Genomic DNA, 25,314 nt, shown 5'->3' with positions numbered 1-25,314 from the left:
GAAGAGGAAATACTGTATTACAAGCACCTGCTGAAATGCATGGGGGGGGGGGGTCATGGTTGAGTCCTCCAGAACAGTAGCTGTTCTTTCATGTAGTTCTCTGACCAAAAGAAAGCAGAGCAGGAAAACCTCTCTTGTATGATGAATCTAGATGACTCTAACCTGCTGATATGTGCCCATTGTGCAGGAGAAGCCTAGGATGATGGTATGTCTTTTACCTTGATCCTCTCTGCCATTCCGGTGCAGTTAGACATTTGCTTCAGTCCAGTAAGACTTCAAGAATCACTGCTGCGCCCCTATATTGACGATCTGGCCTGCCCCCAGCCAGCTCGCTGTATTGCTTATCATTAACAAAGGGGCAGGACGCCCAGGAGCTGGGCAGTGCTCCTAACGGTGCCCCAGTGCTTGTAAGGGTCCTACCAGACCGTGGAGCTAACTACTAACTGCACCATAACGTCCCCAAGGATCTCCTGCACAAATAGGGAGCTATCAGCACGTTATATTCGTCTAACCTGCTGATAGTTCCCCTTACAAACTATTTACAGTTCCTAATAACAAATTTCTAATACTGAAAAATAGGGTGATATAATATTGTTGTTGGATTTCTGGCTCACGCCTCTTATATCAGGATCTCTTATACGACGAAGCTGTTTAATTATTATATGTAAACGTGAAAGCAAGGTAATCTACATGCTAACTGTGCCTACAGTTTACTTCCGATACGTATCCAGCTATAGATATTTACAGTATTTTCTGTCAATCATTCTTGTATTTCCATGTCTTCAGCGTAGGGATAGCCCCTTGACAACGGCAGCGTGGGGATGCCCATACCAGGGGGGCATACTCTAGCTGGTAGGCAGGGACATAACAGGTACATATGTATATACTTGTTTATTTGTTTGTGTGCGTAATAAAGCTTTTCATTACATGTGAATACAGCAAAAGGTTGAAGCAGTGGTTTTATTTTGCTCTTACACAGTTCCTAATACCATTTATGGATAATCCATTTTACAATGATTCTTGAATCCCACATATAAAGTAACAGGGAACAATTTCAGCTAATTAGAGAGCACTAGGTATAAGTACACAAGATCAAAGAGAAAAAAATGTAAACATTATGCATGTCTAATGGTAACAGAAGTGCAGGCTGTATCATGTAAATAGTCATAGATGTTAAACCGATGTCTTATTTTTTCTTTATTAGTTCCTAGTGCTGCTAAAAACATCCACATTTCCCCAAATGGAATGACTAACAGTCTTATCGTGAAATGGACATCTGGTGGAGGAGATGTGGATTCATACATGGTAACAATTTTACGTCAGAACTATGTGATAGAATCTCTGACTATATCTAAGAACATCTATGAACATTATGAACACACCTTCAATAACCTGGTTCCAGGGGAGCAGTACAAGGTTGTAGTGCAGACCAACAGTGGAAGTTTGAGCAGAAACATTACATCTTTTGGACGAACAAGTATGACTTTAGTTCAAGAGTTAAAAATGTAGTAAATAAATTATTGAGTGTTTAATTATCCTTAGTCTAATATGGCTGTTTATCTTCCAGTGCCGTCAACAGTTCAAAAGCTGTGGGCTGATAATGAATACAACAGTCATCTACTGGTGGTCAACTGGCAAAGTGCACCAGGCATTGCAGACAGATATGACCTTCTTCTTCTTACTGACCAAGGAGTTTTAATAACTAATAAGTCTGTGTCGGCAACCACAAAATCACACAAGTTTGAAGCTCTGGTCCCAGGAAAAAAATACAAGATCCAGGTGTTTACAGTCAGCAGTAGCCTATTCAGCAAAGTGGCAGAAACCGAAGGACAAACAGGTAACAGAAATGGCAACAGAGCAAAATCTAAGCACCTACGACTAAAAAAAAGATTGTGATTGGATTAAAATGAGAAAACATCTTGAGGGTTATACGCAAGAAACCCTTGGGGCAAATGAAAGTCCCAAAGTCAGCTCTAAATGAGGGTATCTTTTGCTGGACCATTGGTGTGCAATATTATGTCACATCTTCTAGTAATCTGGTACTCTGGTACTGACTGGTGGAATTTTATAGTTAGACTAAAATAAGAAAGCATCATAGCGTCTTGTGATAAGTCTACATAAGGAAATATTATAGGGTCTTGTGATACGTCTTCATAAGGAAATATCATAAGGTTTTTCTGATGAGTCTACATAAGGAAATATCATAGGGTCTTGTGGTAGTTCTAGATAAGAAATTTTCTTGGGGTCTTAGGATGAGGCTAGATAAGGAAATAACTTGGGGTCTTAGATAATGAAGTATCTTAGGATTTTAGGAAACACCTCTAGATAAGGAAATCGCATAACTTGACGGTTTCTGCAGTTTCTGGCTTCTCGACCTTCATCTGAGGATAGGTGGGGGTTGCAAAGGTGGAACCCACATCTAGGGGAAATGTATCCTGTGGATATGCCGTAAGTGTCCCAGATGAGTATACCCCTTTACATGTACTGGGATATAATTCTTAAAGGAGTGTGCTGTAATACAACACAAATCCAGCATAATATATAGTTCCTATCTCAGGTCTGCCAACAGTGATTATTTACATAAAATATATTGAACATATTGATGGTGACATATTGCTTCACTTGACTGGAGAGGATCCAACCACTGCATAACACAAGCCTTATATAACCATTTCATAAGCAAGATGAAAAAAAAGCTATAGCTGCTTAGATTTAAAAAGGCAATAACAAAAAAATGTAGCGGGCCGTAAAGGCCCAAACAAGCATGGTTATTAATGGGATAAGGTCAGACTGCTTGGCAGCATAAGCAAAGTCTGTAGAGTCATTAGAGACAATACAGAGCCAAGCTTGAGGGAAAAAAAGTGACAAATCAAGTTTTAGTTCTACTTTTTTCTTTTTTGTTTTAGTCCCAGCAGCAGTGACTGGTCTAAAAATCACAGGGAATAGCACCGACAGCCTGTCATTCACATGGACAAGTGCAGAGGGAGAGTTGGAATCCTATGATATCTTCCTATACAATCCGGACAACACTCTGCATGACCGGAAGCCTGGTGCACAAAGTCTCACCCAGAGCTCATTTCAAGGGTTGCTGCCAGGTCGCCTTTATAAAATAGTTATCGTAACTCACAGCGGATCGCTGACAAATGAGTCCTCAATCCATGGGAGAACAGGTAACAATGAATCTATCATTCTGCTGATGCTACACCATTTTATTGTGCCCCATGTTATAGTAATTATAGGAAACCTATTGCAGGAAATACATCACATATAATATCAGTATTTCAATTTTCCTGTAATGGATTGAGGGCTGCATCAATTTACTTATTTTTATGGTTGAATACATTCAACACTGGCAGCATAAACTAAGTAATCTATGTAAATTAGACTACGCTGAATGATGCAATAGAAATGGAAAAGCTATGTGACTTCTAGCAACAAGGCAATGGGATGTTGTATCTTATTTGGCATGAAAACAAACTAATGTTGTATTATAAGAATTCAGCTTTATGAACCTCTTAGTTTCCTGCTGATATCTAAATTGCTCTTCTTTTCATTATCTTCTATTACAAGAAGGTAATATGCTGCTAATATAAACAATGTAATAGTCTATAAAATAGTTCTTAGGTGGGGCCTTGACAAAAACACAAGACTCCCCTCCATTTTTCTCTAGAATAGTGCCAGTCAGTAGAACAATTTGGTTGGATATCAATTTTTATTATTACTGTTGTTTTTTTCATTATTAGTTCCAGCCCCAGTGAGCAATCTGCAAGTATCAAACAGGAATACATCTGACAGCTTGTGGTTTACATGGACCCCAGCACTGGGAGATGTGAATATGTATGAACTGACTCTCTATAACCCTAATGGGACACAGAAAGAACGTTTACAAGCCCAAGCCCTTAGAGAACAACATTTCCAAAACTTGATTCCAGGACGTCTGTACAAGCTAGTGATAGTGACCCATAGTGGTGACCTAACCAATAAAGTGACTGCAGAGGCCAGAACAGGTATTATTGCATGATGCTCTTCCAGCTTGGTTTTGGCCATAGACTCACCTATATTTTTGCATGCAAGTTACATCCATAAGAATACATAGTCACATGATTTTATTATTCTTGAAGGGAAAATGGAGTTGGGTGAATGATGTTCAACCCATGCATTTGAGTTCTACAAGATGTATGATGGCATGGGTGAAAGCATTGTCCAGCACTAGACTAACAAGCAGCCTGTGTATATTTTAAGAATTATCCTCTAACAGTATACTGTTACCTTTTACAGCTCCACAACCCCCCAATTCAGTGTCATTTACTGACGTGAAGAATACCTCTGTGTCCATAACTTGGCTGGGCCCCCCAGACTGGACAGATTATGATGACTTTGAGTTGCAGTGGATACCTACAGACCCTCTTGTGGTGTTTAACCCTTACAGTATTGGCAAGTCTAATGGAAGAATTATCACTGGCCTTCGACCTGGGCGTCTCTATAAATTTAGTGTAAAGAGTGTCAGTGGCAATGTAAAGAAGACTCTAAGTTTGCCTCTTACAGGAACAGTGAGAACAAGTAAGATATTCCATTAGATTAACGTATTTCCTTAGATTGTTTTGTGTCTACTGGAATTTACGCTATTGTATTTTTTCTATTTTGAGTAATAATTTAGGATTTACAATAAAAACCTCATCCATTTCTATGTCATTGCCTCATTCACTGACTTTATACATGCTCAGATTAATAAGATAATGTACAAGTTATTTAGGTTATAGGAGAGAAATGAATTAAGACTCATTAATCATTCTTTACAGAACCTGATAAAATACAACATCTTCATTGTCGACCTCAGAATTCTACTGCCATCTCTTGTTCATGGACACCTCCAGACTCTGACTTTGATGGATACACTATTGAATATAAAAAGAATGGATCTGATGTTGTAGAGTACTCCAAAAGAATTGAGAAACACAAGTCAGCACTTACTATCATGCACCTTGAACCACATAAGAGATATGTTGTATCTATTAAAGTCCATTCTGCTGACATGATAAGTCAAGTGGTAGAAGAAAGCACCATAACCATGATTGATCGTAAGTACCGATTGCGCAAAAAATATTGCATACTGTATGGTAAAATTCTTCATTTTCTGTTGTTAATGAAACCACTATGATAAATTAGGCAACATTTCTGCCTGTCTGGTCAGAATTTTGCACAGCATTACTATACCTGACCCGCTGTATTTTTTTTATCAGGTCCTCCTCAACCACCTCTTCACGTCCGAGTGAATAGAAAAGATACTCTCATTAGTAAATCATCAATCCACTTCAGTTTCAATTGTAGCTGGTTCAGCGACACCAATGGAGCTGTCAAATACTTCACTGTGATTGTGTCAGAAGCAGATGGTAAGTCCATATTAAAAGTGTTATTCTATTTAGTCTTTACAAAACTGTCCATGGAAAGCCCACATCTATCACTTTAAGATAAAAAGACATAACTTCCCATCTAGTAAAAGTTACTGTAAACCCCTGATCAGAGACAGCTGTAGATAGCAATAAGGGTTATGCATTAAGTGCTGCGGTTCACTTGTCACTGCCCATTTTTACTGTCAATGTAAGGTTAAATGTATTCACATTAATGTCATGATGTTAATTGGTTAAATGCTTGAAAATATGAGTTACAATAACTTGTAACTGGGGGGGTCGGTTGGTTGTGGGGCGGGGGGCTGTGTGCTGCGGGTGAGTGCTGGACGGTGGGGAGGCTCTGGACACAGGGGGTGAGCTCTGGGCTGGGGGTGACCAGGTGGCTTCTGTTAGAGAGGGAGACAGTGACAGCTCACTGTCTCCCTCTGTAACAGCAGCCACCCCATCAGTGTTCTCAGTCACTTCACTGTGCTGGGACTGAGGACACGTGATGCCGTCTCGGAGGGTCAGGGCCAGGAGCAGGGAGCGTGTCGGGTTGGACTGAGGTCTGATGATTCTATGCAATCCGTGGGGGTGAATGCAGCTGGATAACAGCAAAACTGTGCAGAATCCATAATAAGTTTATATTGGAAAGATGGAAAGCTACGGGTGGGCAGCGTATTAATGCAAAAATAATTTTGGGGGGAATACCCCTTTAACTTCATTGAAATCAATAAATCTAGCCGGTATATGCTGTGGAACGCATTGGCATGTTTAAAGGGGTAGTGCGGCGGTAAAGAATTATTCACAGACTAACACACATTACAAAGTTATAAAACTTTGTAATGTATGTTATGTCTGTGAATGGCCTCCTTCCCCGTGTCCCACCACCCCCACCCGTGTACCCGCTGAGCTCAGTTGTGACGCGGCGGAGGGGGGACGGGCGGCAGCGACTCGGCCGTCCGTCCGAAGATGACGTTTGGCACAAGATGGCGGACGGCCCTCGACACGGATCAGGTAATGTATAATGCACCACACACTTCCAGGTACACGGGCGGGGGTGGTGGGACACGGGGAACGGGGCGATTCACAGACATAACATACATTACAAAGTTGTATAACTTTGTAATGTGTGTTATTCTGTGAATAATTTCTGAGTGCCGCACTACCCCTTTAACTGGTTTTCCAATGTATACCCAAATTGTAGAGTGTTTTTCTGATGTAAACTTAGCCTTCAAGTGAATGTAGCATCAGGTACAATGCTTTAAGATTTGTACTTTAATAGACTGGCCTTGACGCGAAAATCTATTCTTGGGCACTGCCCTGGCCTAAAGCACTATGTGATGAAACCCCTCCCCTCTGTGACGCAGCACCAGCAGTCCCCGTTTTATGGTACATTTGGTTTAAATATTGGTTATGTGCTAGAAGCTGTGTTCACACATGGCATTTATTTTGTGCTAAAGATGTTTTTTTGGTGTGATGTCGCTACACAAAAAAAATGGTGTTATTTTACCATGTTTGCGCAACTTTGTGGCAAAATTGCATTATTGAACAAAATGAACGCCATGTGTGGATACATCAATGCTAGATAATATTAAGTTTCTTTGTTTCACAATTTTCCAATCTTTCTTAGGCAATGACAATCTGAAGCCAGAGCCAGTGCATCCCCTACCAACATATACCGACTATAGACGGAACAGCTCCATTAGAGTGTATCAGACAGACTACTTTCCTAGCAGATGTGCTGAAGCTTCTGATTTTAATATTCCAACTTTCAAAATTAAGCTGGGAGGTGAAATAGAAAACTTGGGAGGAAAATGTGATCTAAATGAAAATACATTTTGTGATGGCCCCTTGAAACCAAAGACATCGTACAGGTTAGACACGATGTAGTTTGCTGATGTACTGAGACATGGTCTCTTATCTTATTTGTTTCTATTTCCTGGTTGTTATTTTTCTTTGTTATTTCATTTTAGCCCTTTATTATGGGGGAAACCATCTTGACTGGGCTGTTTGTAACAGCAAGCTCCATGGACATAGGCACAATAGTCTGGAGCTGGCCCTATTCTTATGACCCTATGTCCACTGACATTTTTTCTACTTTTTTTCTGCTTGTAAAAAAAAAACCACTTCATTTTAATAGAATGTGCAGCTACAGCAATCATACCAGGCCCTAATGCCTAAACTATCTCAAAGCCCCCCTGCCACATAAGAAAACATTATTATAAATAGCACATCATAAGTAAGTGGTGGCCCATGGCCATGTCCTACAACGTTTTTTCCTGTCCATTTTTTTTTCTGTCCTGTATGGCCATCCATAAGTGCAATGACGGCTGTTGGTACATTATTACACCCTGGGTAGACTGATTGGGTGTTTCTTTAATTAAAAAGTTCATTAAATTTAATAGTAAAAAAAACGGTGAAAGGACGGTGAAAAAGAAAAAACTGTCTGTGAACAACTAAGAAATAACGTCTGGTGTTTGCAAAAGACGTACATGAATAATTGTCATGATCATTATTTTGATGCATAAAACATCCACCATTTAATACACTGTGTGCATTGGACGTTCTTCATTCCCTTGACTTCAATGCATTCCATAGAGGTCAATTAAAATCCTATAATATAAAAATGCTATAATATTAAATAAAAAGTGGACACCTTTATACATGTTGTGCATGTTCCCTTGGGTCCCCTGCAGATTCGTGTGCCTCCAGCCCCTAGGTTGTAAAATAAACTGCCCCTTAGCTGAAACCAGGTATATACTCTATCGGTTTTTGGACAGAACTGTACCTAGAAAACAAACAGAAGTAAAAGTTGTCAGAAGTTTGGCAACTTTTTTACAGCACTGGGAACATTTCATTTATTTGGCAAAGCAGCTGGAAGCTGACAGCTTTCATTGCACGTTGGAGACAAGTAGTAGTTGCTGAAGTTGTTTTGCATGTACTCGGAAACCTCCGATGTATACCATTCTTTCTGATATCCTTTGTCAATTTCCAGCATATGTCACTGTTTTTCCAGAATAGCTGGTGGTATGCCATTATTCAGACTTAAAGGGGTTTTCCAGGAAAAATTGATTTTTGGTATTAGGAAAGGGTTAACCAAGGTTAACCCTTTTCTAATATACTTCCCTAACATTACTTGTAAGCTCTAGGAGATCCCCCAGCTGGTCACGTGAGTTGCCTGCTCCTGAGCTTCTGACTTCCTGTCACATCCCGGACCGTCTGTGTCTGTGTTTCCGGTTCGGTGACGTCACTCCTGTGTCTGCATGTGTCCTCTGATAGAGCTAGACGCTGCTGAGTCCTGTGTGTGGAGAGGGGGAGGGACTCAGGTGTTGATGCTTTCTGATTGGCTCTGGGCGGCAGCACAGACATCCACAGTCTCTCCGTCCCCACAGTGAATCACACAATGCTGCAGCAGGCTGTATCCCTTCCAGAGCAGGAGCAGTGAGAGTCACTCTGAGAGGGAGATGCTGTGTGTCTGTGCTGCTGCCGATCTGATAGCTCTCTCTGTCACAACACAGAGCTCATCTCCACCCAGTCCTAAGCCACCCCTCCCCCCTCCACACACACACAGGGCTCATGTGATTTCAGTGTGAACCTTCCTATAGATAGAGCTGCTGCTGGTGTCCTCCTATGTCTGTGTGGAGAGGAGAGGTTGGGACAGGGGTGGAGAGGAGCTCTGTGTGGCAGAACACTGTTCTGGTCTATGTTCCTCCAGCTTCTCCAGTCTCTGCCTGTGGAGCAATGGTAAGTGTCAGGATTACCATGCTCACTTACCAGGGTTCACATGCTGTCACAATTTGATTTTTTTTTTTTCCATCTTATTTTCCAGTGATGGCTTGTGCTAAATATTATAGTGATTGTATTTCCTCTGCAAACAAGAAACACTGAGGTATTATACAAACATGATGAATTTTCAAAGAAAATAAAGCTCCACTGGCAATACCTATTGACTCTATACCTTCTAAAACTGCCCTGGATATCTGTATACATGTATTACCCAACCAAGTCTATAAATAAATAATAAAACCAAATCTATTTGCAATAATAATAATAATAATAATAATAATAATAATAATAATAATAATAATAAATGTATTAATAATAATCATAATAATACATGTATTATTATTATTATTATTATTATTATTATTATTGTTATTGTTATTATTATTATTGCAAATAGATTTGTTTTTATTATTTATTTATAGACTTGGTTAGGTAATACATGTATACAGATATCCAGGGCAGTTTTAGAAGGTATAGAGTCAATAGGTATTGCCAGTGGAGCTTTATTTTCTTTGAAAATTCATCATATTTGTATAATACCTCAGTGTTTCTTGTTTGCAGAGAAAATACAATCACCATAATGCTTAGCACAAGCCATCACTGGAAAATAAGGGTCCGTTAACACAGAGTAAGAACGGCGGAATTGTCGCCAGCCTCCGTGTCATAATGACGCTCTATGGGAGGTGCGCCCTGTATTTCTTGGCGCTGAAGAATGAACATGTTCATTCTTCAGCGCGGGGAGAGGAGCGGCGTGCGCCTCCCATAGAGCGTCATTATGACACGGAGGCTGGCGGCATTCTGCGGCGGACAATTCCGCCCTTCTTAATCTGTGTTAACGGGCCCTAAGACGGGGGGAAAAAAATAAAATCAAACTCTGTCACCAGACCAGAACCCTTCAGTGAGCACAGTAATCCTGACACTTACCATTGCACCATAGGCAGAGGCTGTGGAAGCAGGAGTAAAATAGTCCAAAAAAAAATAGATCTAATTCTATGCCTAGGCCAGGTTCACACTATGTAAAAACAATGCTCGCATTTCATAACAACTACGGCCATTGTTATGAAATACGGACGTTGTTTTTACATAGTGTGAACCTGGCCTGAGGCTGCAGCACATGTGGTATTTGATTCCCTTGTTATATACTGCAATTCCAACTCTGGCCACTGGGTGTGCTGCATATGTAAACAGACAGAGCAGCTTGTAAACAAACAATACAAGATATAAAAAGAGCTTTTTCATCTCAAGAGAAGCTGATAGAGAAGAAAAATGTATATGGGGAGGTTTGTCTTGACTTAGGCAATAATGCTAGATGATTTTTGAAAAAACGTAAAAATCCTGGAAAACCTCTTTAAGTTTTATGCTGTATTATTCAACTTTGCCTCTTTTATAATACACAAAGATAGTGGTAAAATGTATTGTTACATCGCTTGAACAAGAAGCATGAACATCTGCTTGTTGTAGACATCCATGTTGGTGCCAGCAATGGGGGTATTGTTGTATTCCTATTTGTCTTTCATTTTAGTTGATTTTCTATTGCTGGTTTCACAACTAGGAGTTTTTTTGGGGGAAACTGCCACAGTAGTTTTGGATTCAAATGAGATGGAAAATATAAAGTGAGGACTTGTACTTCTCTTTTCTGTATGATACTTTTCTGGTTTTAGCACAAAAACTGCATTGGCAGTTTTCCAAAAAACTGCCATATGTAAATCTAGGGAATTTTGCTTTAAGGGTAGCCAATCAGTGGGTGTGGCGGGACAGCGCACTCATTGGCTGACAGGGATGTCAGGGAGCCACAGAAGCACACCAGAGTGCAGATAGTTAAATTATTTACTGGGCCGCAGCAGGTAAAGGGGGATGGGGCTTGACATACAGTATTTATAGTGGAATGAAAATTCTGCTGCAAGTATGGAAACCTAATCAAACTGACAGTACTGGGAATCGATGCGTTTTTCACTGAAATCCACTGCGATTGCGGTATGTGTGAGCCCACCCTAAAATGGTATTACTAGTTTCACTTCAAAACATTCAGTATGCTATCACATACCATACTTACCTTGGACCTTAATTCTTTTTTTTTTAGGATTAGCATAAGAGCTTTTACACAGTTGGTTTTGGAAGATGTCAAAGAATTTTCAGATCCCTTGTTTGCCGACACGTTTTTCTCCTTGCCAATCACAACAGAAGCAGGTGAGAGTATGTCATGTGCCGTAACCTTTCCAGAGCATTTGTTGTTTTACTAATTAGAGGGAACTTGTCACAATGGAAGTGCAGACTATTCTGCAGCCTGCATGTTATAGACAAAGGAAGCTGAGCAGATTTACATATTGTTTTGTATCATTTATTTATGTACATCTCTGCTCATTTTGGCCTAAGTAGTCATATATGTGATCATGCTCAATGAATGACAACTATCTGTGTCTGTCAATCAATGATTAGGACCTCCCACTTGACTTAAGCCCAGAAGAAGATATTTACTTGAATAAAGGACACATTATCCTAGAACTTTACCCAAAAAACTATATATCAATCTATTCAGCTTCTCCTGCTTTAAAACATGATAAAAAATCTATATAGTACATCTCACTGGGGCTGTTTCAGCAAGGTTGAATTAAAGCAAGCCCTCTTCAGGATAGAACAATTACAGAAATCCTTGCAAAACAAATCTGCTATGTGTGAACATACCCGTACAAATGCTGTCCTATGACTAGATATTAGTTTTCGATCATTTAGATATTATGCTTTGATTACTTAGAATATAGCAATATACTGTAATGCTGTCAAGATATTGGTGTTATATACTTGTTTCACGTAACCTTTCTTTAACTGAACGTCATGCTATCTAATAAAAAAAAAAAACAATATATAACACATGTTTTTGGGTTTGTTTTTTTAAACATTGGAACCTAAAGTAAAATGGATGGCATTTTTCACAGGCTTTCGGTAAAAAACATATATGTTAAATTTAACGTGGGAGCTTATGGGCAACAAGTGGGCAAGAAATGTCCAATGGATAGCATCTGTCATGGCACCCATTGAATGTATTCTTATATATGTTTAACATCTTACACAGTACTTTCTGGAATATATCAGGTTTATAGCAAAACTATGTTGTAATAATCATTTTTCTGCTCTTCTGCTCTTATATGATTCGGCAGAGCCTCTAGTAGGAGTGATTGAAGGTGTCAGTGCCGGTTTATTCCTCATTGTTGTCCTGATTGGAGTTACAGCTTTACTGATTTGCCGCCAGAAATGCAGGAGAGTGTAAGTATTCATACATTATATTATTAAAATCTGCTTCTACAATATGTATATGCATTGTGGCTTTTGTAGAATAGCGAACTGTGTACAGTGGCAAACTTTTGCATTAAAGGGAAATCATGACCAGATCTAAGCTCTCCAGTAGTGAATCATTACCCACATCAGGGGTTACACTATGGTCCAGATTTATCAAATTGTGCAAAATAGAAATGGCTGTAAACTGCCCATAGCAACCAATCACAGCTCAGCCTTCATTTTACCAGCGTTAAACACTGAGCCGTGATTTGTTGCTGTACCAGTTCACACCAGTTTCTATTTTACACACTTTGATAAATATGGGCCTCTGTGATTCATACTTTACTCTTTATCTGTTCAGTGGTTTCATCTTCACTGTGTATTCCCCCATACATAACATGTCATATATGTCATGAGTACGCCAAGTACAATGTGTCTTTTGTATTCCAGCTATGATCAGGGTCAAATCAGAGCACAATCGCATAGAGAAATGCCCTCATCTGTACTAGTAAACATGAATCATAAAGGGTAAGAAGCATGCATACAATTCTTTTTCCACAATATGCCCAATGTTTAACAGATATTTACTTGTATTTTATTCCTTTATAGGAACAAGAGATCATCCAGGTAAGCCAATGTTCTCAGACACCTGCTATTCACTCTATGCACCTACTTTATTATTGACACCTTATGACTTACTTTATGATGTGCTTATACATTTTAGTCCAATCAAAGCCAATCAGTTTGAGGTTCATTTCAGCAAACTTCAAGCAGACTCAAACTACTTGCTATCCCAAGAATATGAGGTGAGAACCCAGAAAATCCTGTTAGTTTCTAATATGAAGTGGTTGTTTACTACAATAATATAATTATATACATTATGTTTGAAATTCTATATAGATAAAGTGGAAACCTGTTTATACATAACATTTATTTTTCTTTATTTGCAACTTGGTAAACGCTATAGGTAAAGAAGGTAAAAGGCATACGTGAGCAAATCTGTAGCACGCTAGGGTTTGTCTACTTACTACGTAAGTTTTGTAATAATCACGGCCGTTGTAACAATGGCCGTGATGAATACAGAACTTACGTAGTGCTGCCTTCTAAGGAATCCCAGCCGGAGTGTATACACATAGTATACGCTCCACCCGGGATCCCTAGCGGCGCCACAAGAAACTGACATGTCAGTTTTCTGCGGCCGTTTATCAGTGCACACATGCCCATAGGCTGTTTCCATGTTTTCAAGGACTCCCTATGGCTGCATCTAACTTCTTCAGCCATCGCTAATTAAATGCACAGTGTTCGGGTTTGGACAAACCCAAGCCTGCTCAAGATTCACTAATTTCTACTCTCTAATTAGTAAAGACCATGGGGGAAATTTATTAAGGTTTTTGCACCTATTTTTAAGTGAATAATTGGATTTTTTACCCATTTTTGATCTAAGCTCTATTTATGAACCAGTTTTGATGGGTGAATATTTTTTTGATGGGACTTTTTTTTAATCTGCCTGTTTTGAGTATTGACCAAACAGTTTGCATAATCCGGGATAAGCAACCAATTTATTAAGGTGCGGGCATACATCTGGGCAGTACCAAGTGAATATGCTTGCACAATTTTTGCTTTTTCTGCAGCTTTTTTGCGACTCTTTACTTAGATATATTCACTATGGCAGTGCTACATTTTAATAAATTAGTTACAAGATATTGGAACAAAATAAACACCAATCCCTATTAGAAAAGTCACACACATTAGACTCCTTAGTAAAAACGTGTTGATCGTCTAGTGTTCCCTCTCTATCATCTTGCTGCTGTGTTCATACCCTCCTTCCTTAAAGCAAAGAAAGAAAATGGATTTTTATCCTAAGCATGTGTGCACTATTGTATAATGGTAAACTGATCACTACATTCAATAAAGCTGTCCTATAGATAATTTCTCCAATATCACACGGATTATAATACTGCGTTTTCCCCAAATCCCTCAATTTTGATTTTACTGTATATGAAGCATGGTGCAGGTTTCCTGTAGCAAATGTATACAAATGGGATCATCTATTATTACTAGTGACAGAAGGGTACTTTCTCTAAGTTAAGTATTTATAGAGTAATATGTCAAGGTGCAGCTTTGAGAACTTCCAATTACATTCAGTTGATGATTCTTCTCCTTAAGGACGTCTTGCAGAATCGATGACCTAACAACACAATGCAGTGTAGCAGTATCTTCAAGAAGAGTTAAAGCCTTTTCATTACTTTTGTTTTTCAGGATCTTAAAGACGTTGGACGAAACCAATCCTTTGATATAGCACTCTTACCAGAGAACAGAGGAAAAAATCGATACAATAATATATTACCTTGTGAGTATTGTTTGTAATTGGAACATGCTACAGTAAAAAGGGGAAAAAATGCTGAGTATTTTTATTGATACAGAATTATGATCATAACTCCCATTATAACATAGAGACCACATGAGGTCCTCTATGCACCCCCCCCCCCCATGTATGTCCTCAACCACAAGCAGATGGGAACATAACTAAGGATCCTATTAGACGGCCTGATCAATAATGTAAAGGAGCACCAATCTGCTAGATCAGCGTTCGCTTACCGAGCCTATTACATGGCTCGATAATCATTTAGCAAGGGCTGCACGGACATTGCTAGCTGTTTTTTTTTAACACAATCCTCAGCCGTTGATTTTAGGTGAGGACCAAAAGACACGATCAGCCAATGATCACTGTCACTGTCATCGGCTGATTGTTGTCTCTATTACATGGAGCAATAATCTGGGCCCTAAGGGTATATTTACAGGCAGTAAATACATTGCAACTTTTTCAACTAAAAATCCTTTACATGCAATTAAATGTGGATTTTTCTGCAGCAGATTCATGGATTTCTGCAAACCCTATTCAGATCAATGTGGCCGATGCAGACAATCATTCAACAAACCTACACATCTAATATAACTAATATAACTGTAGCATATATTGTCTCAGGAAAATGGTTGTTTTTTGTTTTATTTTAGTTCTATGAATGTTAGTCCTGACATGTAGTAAACATGATAATAGTGTGGTCTATGGACAGTCTAGCTGTTCTAGCTGTTTATCTTTAATACATAATGGTAATGCATTACCAATAGATTTTTCTCAGTTAAATTTCACATTCTTAATGTTGCTTCTTTCCAAAGATGATTTCACAAGAGTAAAGCTCTCTAATGTGGATGACGATCCATGCTCAGACTACATAAATGCCAGTTACACACCGGTAGGTAACGCTTTGAGCTATTTGTATTGCTGAAGATCTTGTACATGCTTTGCACTTTATACTATAGCTTAAAATGAGAAATACGTTGTAGAGCGGCATTGGAGATCAGGCTCCTATTTCAACATCTACACAGCATTCTCTAACTGTATCAAAAGTATTCAGTGTACAGACTGTTCATAAGAAGTTCCGTCGAGGCGCTCTGCAATAGAACAGAATATAATTTGTCCTTTTTGCAGGAACAGAAATGTATTATACATTGAGAACATTTTTTACTTGTTACTTTGCCAAGTTCTTACTTTTAGCAAAAATGAAGAAACCGTATTGAAGATAAGATACTTTCACGCTGTGTTAACTGCTTCTGATAAATGCATTCACCCAACAAATCTTCCAGTCTATAGCCTTAATGGATGCCTCTGACTGATGCCTATAGACTCCCAGGGCAAAAAAAAACAACAACTTGTAGTATACATTTTTTGTACTGCTTTCCTCTCTATGGGATAGCACACTCAGCAGTGTTTTTCCATACAACACATAGACTTTGATGTAGATCACCTACACAGATGGATAAAATGACAGTCTTTTTGCAACTGTCATGTAATAGGGGCCTATGGATACAGGTTGTGAGGCTTTTAGCACAAAAACTAAACATACACAACTAAATGCAGTATAGAAAGAATCTTATAATACTAAATCTAATAACAAAAATATATTATATTGTAATATGTAGTCCTTACTGAATAAACTGGATAAGCACAATCTGGCCCATACAGTAGGTATAATATGGAACACAATGATAAAACTGCAATGTAAATTCAGTTTAATTACCTTAATTTTACTATCCATTATAATCTCGTCACTAAGTATCATTACATCATAACATTCTATTACTGAGCATTGATAAAACATTATGTATACATATTAACCATCTATATCATACTTTATGGACATATTGATTACTCTAATATGTTTATAGTGTTTTATTAACCCAATGCTGAGACACCAATCACTTAACTAAAGTATTCCATTCTTGCCAACGTAATAATAATCGCCAATAAAAGACTTATGTTGAGTTATGACAATGGCATAAAGTTAAGTATCATTCATGGTGATATAAAATTAAGCATTTCTACTGAGAGTGCTAGTATACTGTAAGGGAAACAGGTGTTTTTGCCATATAGAGATTAACAAAGGTGTGGATAGCGAAAAAACAATATTCTTGTAGCTTAAGAAATTGTGTGTATGAACAGTTGCCTTTATTACTTATTGCTGTGTTTCTATCTCAACCTGCTGTTTTAGGGCAACAATTTCCGTAGAGAATACATTGCAACACAAGGGCCTCTGCCTGGCACCAAGGATGACTTCTGGAAAATGGTGTGGGAGCAAAATGTTCACAACATTGTGATGGTAACTCAATGTGTGGAAAAAGGACGAGTAAGTGAAAGTTAACATACCCATCTAGTTTTCTGAGGGAATGCATGAATTGTGAAAGGCTAACAAAAGGGATAAAACAAGGCCTATACCACCATGTGTCTGTAACAAAAAGATGTATTTATTAAACAGCCATGACAGAGAGACATATCAAAAGTTTTGACCAGTTGAGTTCTAAGTGTTCAGACGCCCACTGATTACAAGAACTAGTTGGCAGAACAGACATTTTCTCTTGGCTCTATGTTACGTGACCGGGATAGACTACTGATACAAGTCCATGGGGCTGTCCAGGTCTCATAGACACACAGTGGGGAGAGGAATGCACAGTGGCATCTGTCTCTTTCTGCTCATTTTACTAATTGGTTGGCTGTTCAGACCATGACAAACACATACTTATGACATGCCCCTAGGACATATCAAAGGTTTTTGGAGTGACAGGTGCATCTGATCATAAGTGTGCATGTTCTCATACCCACTAGACCTTTAAAGGTGGCCAGTGGTTTCTGTCACCAATATGTTAGCAGAGCATCCTTTAAGGTACACAGTAAAAAAAAATCAAAATACAAAAGTAAAATAGATAATAGCTATAAAATGCATGTCTTTTTATCTAGTCAAGTATATGGAAAAACAGCCATCTGTGCGGATTTGTTGTTGTTTGTCAGATTTTGCTTTTATTATATTATTTATTACGTATAAGACCGTATGGTCACAGAACGGCCAGACTCTGCCCGGATCATCCCGTCCGGTACTTAAGTAACAGCCAGATGATCTTTCCGGCCGCAGGGTTCTGATGCGGGCGCATCAGCGCATGCCCGCCCGCATCAGAACTTCCCACAGCACACAATGAAGCAAGCTGACATGTCAGTTATTTGCGGGTCCGCATGGGATCCCGGCCGGAGCGTATACGATGTGTATACGCTCCAGCCGAGATCCCATTGAAGTAGAGGCATTGTTCCACCCCGCACAAAGTATGGCCGATTGCCGATGGCAACAACGGCCGTACTTTTACGTAGTGTGAACATAGCCTAAGGCCGAGACTGTGTCACAAAAGGGCCGGTGCAGTAACGATCGGATGAATTTAATAATTGCAATTTACCATTGCACACAATGGAGAGTGCGGTCAGATGCGCAATTTCCATTGTGTGAACTGACAGGTCTGTGCGGCTGCTATTGAATGAAAAGCGGCCGCACAAAACTAACATGTCAGTTTTTCTTGCGGCCAGTTGGAATCCCGGCCAGAGTGTATACACTCCAGCTGGGATTCTCTCTGACTTCTATACAATGTATCTTTTTGTATTAATCACGGCTGTTGTTGCAATTTGCAATTTGTTGCAATCTGCAACTATGTTCAGTTAATTTATAGTTTATAACGTTTCATAAAGCAGGAAAAGGAGGTTTTCAGTTGGTTTTCAGTAGGGCTTTTTGCATCTATAATGCATTTTAATATTTTTGCAAAGCAATGTATTATACCTGTCAGCAAGATGCTCTTAGGCCCTAGCTCAGCTTTTACTCCATACCATTGCCATAAATGGAAATACAGCGCATCGTGGATATGGGCTGAAGGTAAATTCCTCTGAAATGTATCTTTAAAACTTATAGAAAAATATAATGGGTGGAAGCCTTGCCCTACCTTCTTCCTAGCAAGTATGAGTTAGTGATAGAACATAAATTAATTAATTAATTAATTAATAAAATTGGAATAAAATCTGCATGGATAATTAGCCTTAAAATACACACTATATAGCAAAGGATAATAATTAGGGAAATTAATATATATATAATACATGTATGTTCATATTGGCTATGCTGTTCTTTCTCTACAGCAATGCATTTGACGCACATATTATCTCTGTAGAAAGGATGGAGTTGTGAATTGATGGTCACATGACCTGATTCTAAAATGGAGGTTGATTTATCATGCTCATAAGCCAGCGCTATAAACATAATTTACCAATTGGGTCTAAAGGCTGGAGTAGCAGTTACTGAAGAGGAGCCCTATCCTCCAGAGAAAAGTGAAAGAAAAGAATTAGTATCATAAATATTAGTTGTGTCAGGATGATAAGAATTAAGGGGAAAACAATACATAACGCTTAGCAGGAGAAAATGACTCCCATTTAGTAGATATAAGACTAATTTAACACCGACAAACAAGATGCTTTTATTAGAAAGGGAGAAGGAAAAACTCCCTCTGAGACCTGTAATACCTCGGTTATTTTTGCATTATATCAGCACTTGTGAGAAGCGTGGCGTAATTTGGATTTTAATGAGATATAAAATCACTAGATAAAAATACCCAGCTATAGAATGATGGCATTATATGTTGTAAGAATGGCCCCAGACATGTTTCTGTCTAAAACCATTTTTCTTCAAATGAAGGATGAAAGTAAATGATAAAGAAAAATTATTTTAAAGGTCAAGGTAACCTTTACAGAATCATTGAAGGCAGATTATGCAGGAAAACACAGTGAACTTTACATATTTTCGACTTTTAGAAACAAGATTTTGTTTTTCTCTTAAAGTTGAAGGTAGCTTTCTTAACTGGAGGGACACACATAATCTTAATGTGATGATTGTACTATTTCTGGAAGACATATACTATGGGAAATATCAAGACATTTCAAGAAATATATATTAAAAAAAAATTCAATATATAATTTAGCTAGTATTACCTCAGTTTTTTGTCCCTTCCTACCTGAAAATCCCATGATCCCAAAGAAACTGGATAGGCCAAAAGTCTGCCAAATAAAATTATGCACAGTAGTACAGACCACCCGTATGTTGATCTTGGGCATCACAAATCCTTTTCCAGTCTATTCAGATACAACATACATGCCAAGGAATAACTAAACATTACTTAAGGTGCTAGATGACCCATACCCAGAAAAGGGGGGGCCCTTGGGAGTCCTTACCCTCTTATGGATGTGGCAAGATAGGCGGAATGGTGAATGTAATAAGGGCGATACCACACAAAATACCTATGGTATTTTACTTATGTTTTGCCAGGTACGAAGTTAGGATTATACCCAGATGCCTACTTTACCAAAAGATACACTATAAAGAAAAACACAAACTGCCTAAAATCAGCAAATGAGTGAAAAAAATAATATTCAAAATACTTAGCTGCTCCTACACATTTTGATCCAATGGGAGGGTTTCCTCAAGGGGACCAAAAGGCAGGAATGATAATGCTTAGGGCACAAGAATCAGCTTGTGGCTGCTTGCTTGGATACCATTGCTGATCAAAGAGACCCTGGAAATTACACGTGTTTCTGTACTCTTAAAAGGGCCATCATCTCAGCTAGAACTGCCTTTATGGCCAAGCTGCATTGAATGCTCTTTACTGTGTACTTAAAGTCTGTTAGCTTATTTAGATATATTAAGAGGTACAGAGGTTAGTATTATTATACGGTCACAAATGGTACTGGCTCTAGCTGCTGTGTTATGTGCTGATGCATCATGGGATTGAGAGCAGATTTGAAAGGAAAAGAATACAGTTTATTTGCCATCTGAAAGTCAAGATGGTGGCTCAGATCAGAGGTCACATGACCCTGATGTGGCCAAGTTATATAGTCTAGAAGAAAAACAAGTGGAGGGGCTTCTTCAATGGGGAATATATCAATGCATTCACCAGAAAACTAGTATATTGTAAATAAGTAAAGTTGCAGTTTTTTGTGCAACACTGTCAATTTGTCAAAAACCAATGATAATTTTTATATATATACATATATATATATATATATATATATATATATATATATATATATATATAATGTATGTTAAATACTATATCTAAACCACAGGTATAACTCTTCTGCTATAGAATATGAGAGGGCAAAGCCCTGAAGGACATGCTCTGAAGCTCCTATTGACTTAAACCATGTGAACATGCCCTTAAAAAGCTTTATAAATCTAATAAGTTTTAGCATAACTTATATTACATGCAGCATTAACATGATCTAAAAGCTTATGCACATAGTGGAATTGTGTGTATGGAGCTGGTATATGGGCTCCTTTTTATGAGGTACGCCATGTAGAGGTGTGAAGGTTTCCTTGGCTATAATAGAAGAAAGGAAAATAATTTAAGCAGTAATGCAGCATTCTAGTAGTTCTTTAACCCCTTAGCGACCCATGACGTATCTGATACGTCATGGTGCCGCTCGGGGTGTTCAGAGCGGGGTCCCGCCGGGACCCCGCTCTGAACGGCGCTGATCCCGGCTGACACGTGCAGCCGGGCAGTGCCTCTATTAGCCGGCGCGGGTCCCGTTGCCGCGCCGGCTAATTAGGCCTCTAAGTGCAGCTGTCAAACCTGACAGCTGCACTTAGAGGCTTCAGACCTCACGTCCCTGGTGTCTAGTGGATGCGATCGCGGGGGGGAGATCCGTTCTTCTGCCCGTGCCGGGCCTCATCGTCGGAATGACGCTGATCCCGGCTCGGCAATAGATTGCTATGGCCTGCAGCAGGCCATAGTAATCTATGACCGATCTAATCGATCTTTGCTGTGTATATACACAGCATTGATCTCTATGAGAGATCAGTGCTGTTTATATACAATTCCCCCAGGGGGGCTTCTAGTCCATGTAAAAAAAAAAGTAAAAAAGTGTTTTTATTAATAAAAAATCCCCTCCCCTAATAAAAGTCCAAATCACCCCCCTTTTCCCATTTTATAAATATAAATTAATAAATAAATAAATAAACATATTTAGTATCGCCGCGCGCGTAATCGCCCGAACTATTAATTAATCACATACCTGATCTCGCACGGTAAAAGGCGTCAGCGCAAAAAAATTCCAAAGTGCTAAATTGCGCATTTTTGGTCGCATCAAATCCAGAAAAAATGTAATAAAAAACGATCAAAAAGTCGTATATGCGCAATCAAGGTACCGATAGAAAGAACACATCATGGCGCAAAAACTGACACCTCACACAGCCCCATAGACCAAAGGATAAAAGCGCTATAAGCCTGGGAATGGAGCGATTTTAATTGACATATATTTGTTAACAATGGTTTGAATTTTTTACAGGCCATACGATACAATATAAGTTATACATGTTATATATCATAGTAATCGTAACGACTTGAGGAACATGCATAACAAGTCAGTTTTACCATAGGACGGACGGCGTAAATGCAAAACTCCCCGAAATCAAAACAAATTCGTTTTTTTTTTTCAATTTGACAGCGCAAATGATTTTTTTCCGGTTTCGCAGCATATGTTATGGAAAAATAATGCCTGTCATTGCAAAGTACAATTGGTTTCGCAAAACATAAGCGCTCATATACGTCTCTAGGTGAAAAAATGCAAGCGCTATGGACTTTTAAACTTAAAATGGAATAAGCAAAAGCGCAAAAACGAAAATAGGCTTTGACCTTAAGGGGTTAATATTCTCTTATATTGAAGAGATTTTTTTTTGTTGTTTTGTTTTTTTCATTATTTCCTTTCTGGTATGTGATAAGTTTTACTAGGTATGGATGAAATGTATCTTATTATATACATTACTCGGCAATTACCATTGCTAGAGATTTACAAGTCTAGACCCCAGTAAATATCATTAGGACAGGACTTCCAACTTCTAGTTATAAAACACTTTTACAGCCATTGTGCCTCAGCATTCCTCCTCGCAGACAGCTGAGATCAGTCACACTATATCTAATTATATTTTCTCCTTACAGGTAAAATGCGACCATTACTGGCCTTTTGATCAAGACTCATTGTATTATGGGGACCTCATAGTTCAGATGCTGTCAGAGTCTGTGCTTCCCGAATGGACAATAAGAGAGTTCAAAATCTGCAGTGTAAGATCTTTTCCCTCATATTAAGATTAAACAGTGTGAAAGTTTCCGCTTCTGCTCAGTCTCATTTATCAAGTATATGGAATCAATGGCACAGTACACTATATGTAATTCTTATTTTGCTAAACTTTTTTCTGCAATTCATCACCCTGAATTGTGCCCTTTGTGGCAACCCAGGTGAACTTTATATTTATTAAAAAGGTCAAAATTTTGTAGAACTTGCAAACCTTACATGTTAAACTAGACTGATGGATGAGGTGGCAGTCAGATTTGCATTGTGGCATTTAGCCTTGACAACACAATTGTGGTTAGAGGAAAATAATAGCTTGGCATGCCAGTTAGAAAAAGTAAGAGAACGTGCCACAGATGAAGGCAGCTAAATCATTTAAAAATACAGCCAGACTGTAGAGATTCATGATAATGTCGAGGGGGTCTATTTTCACTTATTATTAAATGGAGGGGGGAAGAGAAGAAAAAAAAAAACATTTCCTTTTTCTGGAATTCCATTACATTCCATTACCGCAGGAGGCAGTAAAGAGCAACTGTGCTTGTAAACTGTGTGGTGCTTCTATTGTCTGAGATTACTCGATATAGAATAGAAGTTAATTTTCATACAGTTAACAAAGCAGGCGTTACAATGGCAGAGGTTTATTTTATGTCTGTAAGATGTAAACAGTTTTAATTTCAGGTAATCTGGACCCACCAGTCCATACTGTTCTCCAGTATAAAAAGCAGCCTATTGACTTCCATTAGTCCATTTTTGTATATACACATAAAAGCCATGACAATAGCATATTGTCATCTATCTATCTATCTAGTTAGCATAAATGTTAAAATCCTAATTAAATTTATATTTCAATTACTGTATCAATGAAAATACCTGACAAGATTGTATATTTCTCTCTATAGGAAGACCAACTAGATGCTGCTAGACTGGTCCGCCATTTCCACTATACTGTGTGGCCTGATCATGGAGTCCCAGAGACCACTCAGTCTCTAATTCAGTTTGTTCGAACAGTCAGGGATTATATTAACAGGACACCAGGAGCCGGCCCTACTGTGGTCCATTGCAGGTACTGCCTTTTGGGTACTGACTCTGCATCCAGTTTTAATGTTTTTATAACTTGATCTAATTTAGATTATATTAGCTCAAATCTTATTATATTGTACATTCTTTATAACTGCACAAAATCCATATCCATTTTTACTTTTATAGGTCTTAGTAGGGGACACCATCTGCACACCATTAGATGAAGTAGTGTACATCATCAATTACATAAGCCTATAAAACGGTTAATGCTAACCCCCTTATAACCCCTGGGTACTGGGAAGAGCCGGGTACTGGTGGTGCAGCCGGTCCTAACTGTTTCCCTGTGCCTGGGATGGTAACAGATGTTAGACAGGTTATGATGATGATGATGCATCACAGTAACAAATTTGTAGTTCTTCAGCAGCTGGTGAACCACAGGTTGGGAAAAAGGTGAAGCAGGGCCAGAGATTGTAGGAGCAATTCGGGAGCCAAGGAGTGACCTGTAGCCCTGCTTCTTCCCTTTAGCACTGCTGAGCTAATAGGCTTGTGGCTATCTGCTAGACTGCATCTCTGGTGTAGCAGATGCCTATGAACCACACACAAAGTTCTTATGAGCCACATGCATCAAATCCACATTGGACTGAGTATGTGTCAACGTACCGTTAAAGGGGTAAAGAATTATTCACAGAATAACACACATTACAAAGTTATACAACTTTGTAATGTATGTTATGTCTGTGAATGGCCCCCTTCCCCGTGTCCCACCACCCCCACCCGTGTACCCGGAAGTGTGGTGCGCTATACATACCTGTCACGTGCCGACTCGTCTCCGATCTTCAGTCAGTGAAGTCACCTTCGGACGGCTGGGCCGAATCCCTCCGACCGTCCTGAGTGCCGGCCGCCCTCTGCGGCGTCATCGGCTGCTCAGCCGCGATTGGCTGAGCATAACTGTGTCCGAAGGTGACTTCACTGACTGAAAATCGAGACGAGTTGGCACGTGACAGGTATGTAAAGCGCACCACACTTCCGGGTACACGGGTGGGGGTGGTGGGACACGGGGAAGGGGGCCATTCACAGACATAACATACATTACAAAGTTGTATAACTTTGTAATGTGTGTTATTCTGTCAATAATTCTTTACCGCCGCATTACCCCTTTAATGTATAAAATACTGGCCCAAATACAGATTTACTCAGATTTGCTTTTCATTTATTTTCAGCGCTGGAGTAGGCAGAACAGGGACATTCATCGCTCTGGACAGAATCCTGCAACAAGTAGACACAAAAGATTCTGTGGATATCTATGGAGCTGTGTACGATCTCCGACTTCACCGTGTGCACATGGTTCAGACTGAGGTAAGA

At 39.1% G+C, this 25,314-nt stretch overlaps 1 protein-coding gene across 2 annotated transcripts in view; it reads left to right on the top strand.

Moving 5' to 3' along the window:
- The window catches only part of PTPRB (protein tyrosine phosphatase receptor type B), an 84,967-nt gene that overhangs the window by 49,707 nt on the left and 9,946 nt on the right, over positions 1–25,314 (top strand). For both annotated transcript variants that reach the window (XM_069975193.1, XM_069975204.1), the window contains 19 exons: positions 1,205–1,477; positions 1,568–1,837; positions 2,907–3,170; positions 3,744–4,007; positions 4,279–4,560; positions 4,800–5,078; positions 5,241–5,390; positions 7,021–7,264; positions 11,257–11,363; positions 12,332–12,437; positions 12,900–12,977; positions 13,059–13,076; positions 13,174–13,255; positions 14,709–14,799; positions 15,627–15,703; positions 17,000–17,134; positions 22,803–22,925; positions 23,832–23,995; positions 25,173–25,308. In XM_069975193.1, coding sequence (XP_069831294.1) covers positions 1,205–1,477; positions 1,568–1,837; positions 2,907–3,170; positions 3,744–4,007; positions 4,279–4,560; positions 4,800–5,078; positions 5,241–5,390; positions 7,021–7,264; positions 11,257–11,363; positions 12,332–12,437; positions 12,900–12,977; positions 13,059–13,076; positions 13,174–13,255; positions 14,709–14,799; positions 15,627–15,703; positions 17,000–17,134; positions 22,803–22,925; positions 23,832–23,995; positions 25,173–25,308 — 3,143 coding nt within the window. The remainder of the gene's footprint in view (positions 1–1,204; positions 1,478–1,567; positions 1,838–2,906; positions 3,171–3,743; positions 4,008–4,278; positions 4,561–4,799; positions 5,079–5,240; positions 5,391–7,020; positions 7,265–11,256; positions 11,364–12,331; positions 12,438–12,899; positions 12,978–13,058; positions 13,077–13,173; positions 13,256–14,708; positions 14,800–15,626; positions 15,704–16,999; positions 17,135–22,802; positions 22,926–23,831; positions 23,996–25,172; positions 25,309–25,314) is intronic.

The sequence above is a fragment of the Dendropsophus ebraccatus genome, chromosome 1, assembly GCF_027789765.1.
Source record: "Dendropsophus ebraccatus isolate aDenEbr1 chromosome 1, aDenEbr1.pat, whole genome shotgun sequence".
Taxonomy (NCBI): domain Eukaryota; kingdom Metazoa; phylum Chordata; class Amphibia; order Anura; family Hylidae; genus Dendropsophus; species Dendropsophus ebraccatus.
This window is presented reverse-complemented; position numbering and strand designations above follow the sequence as displayed.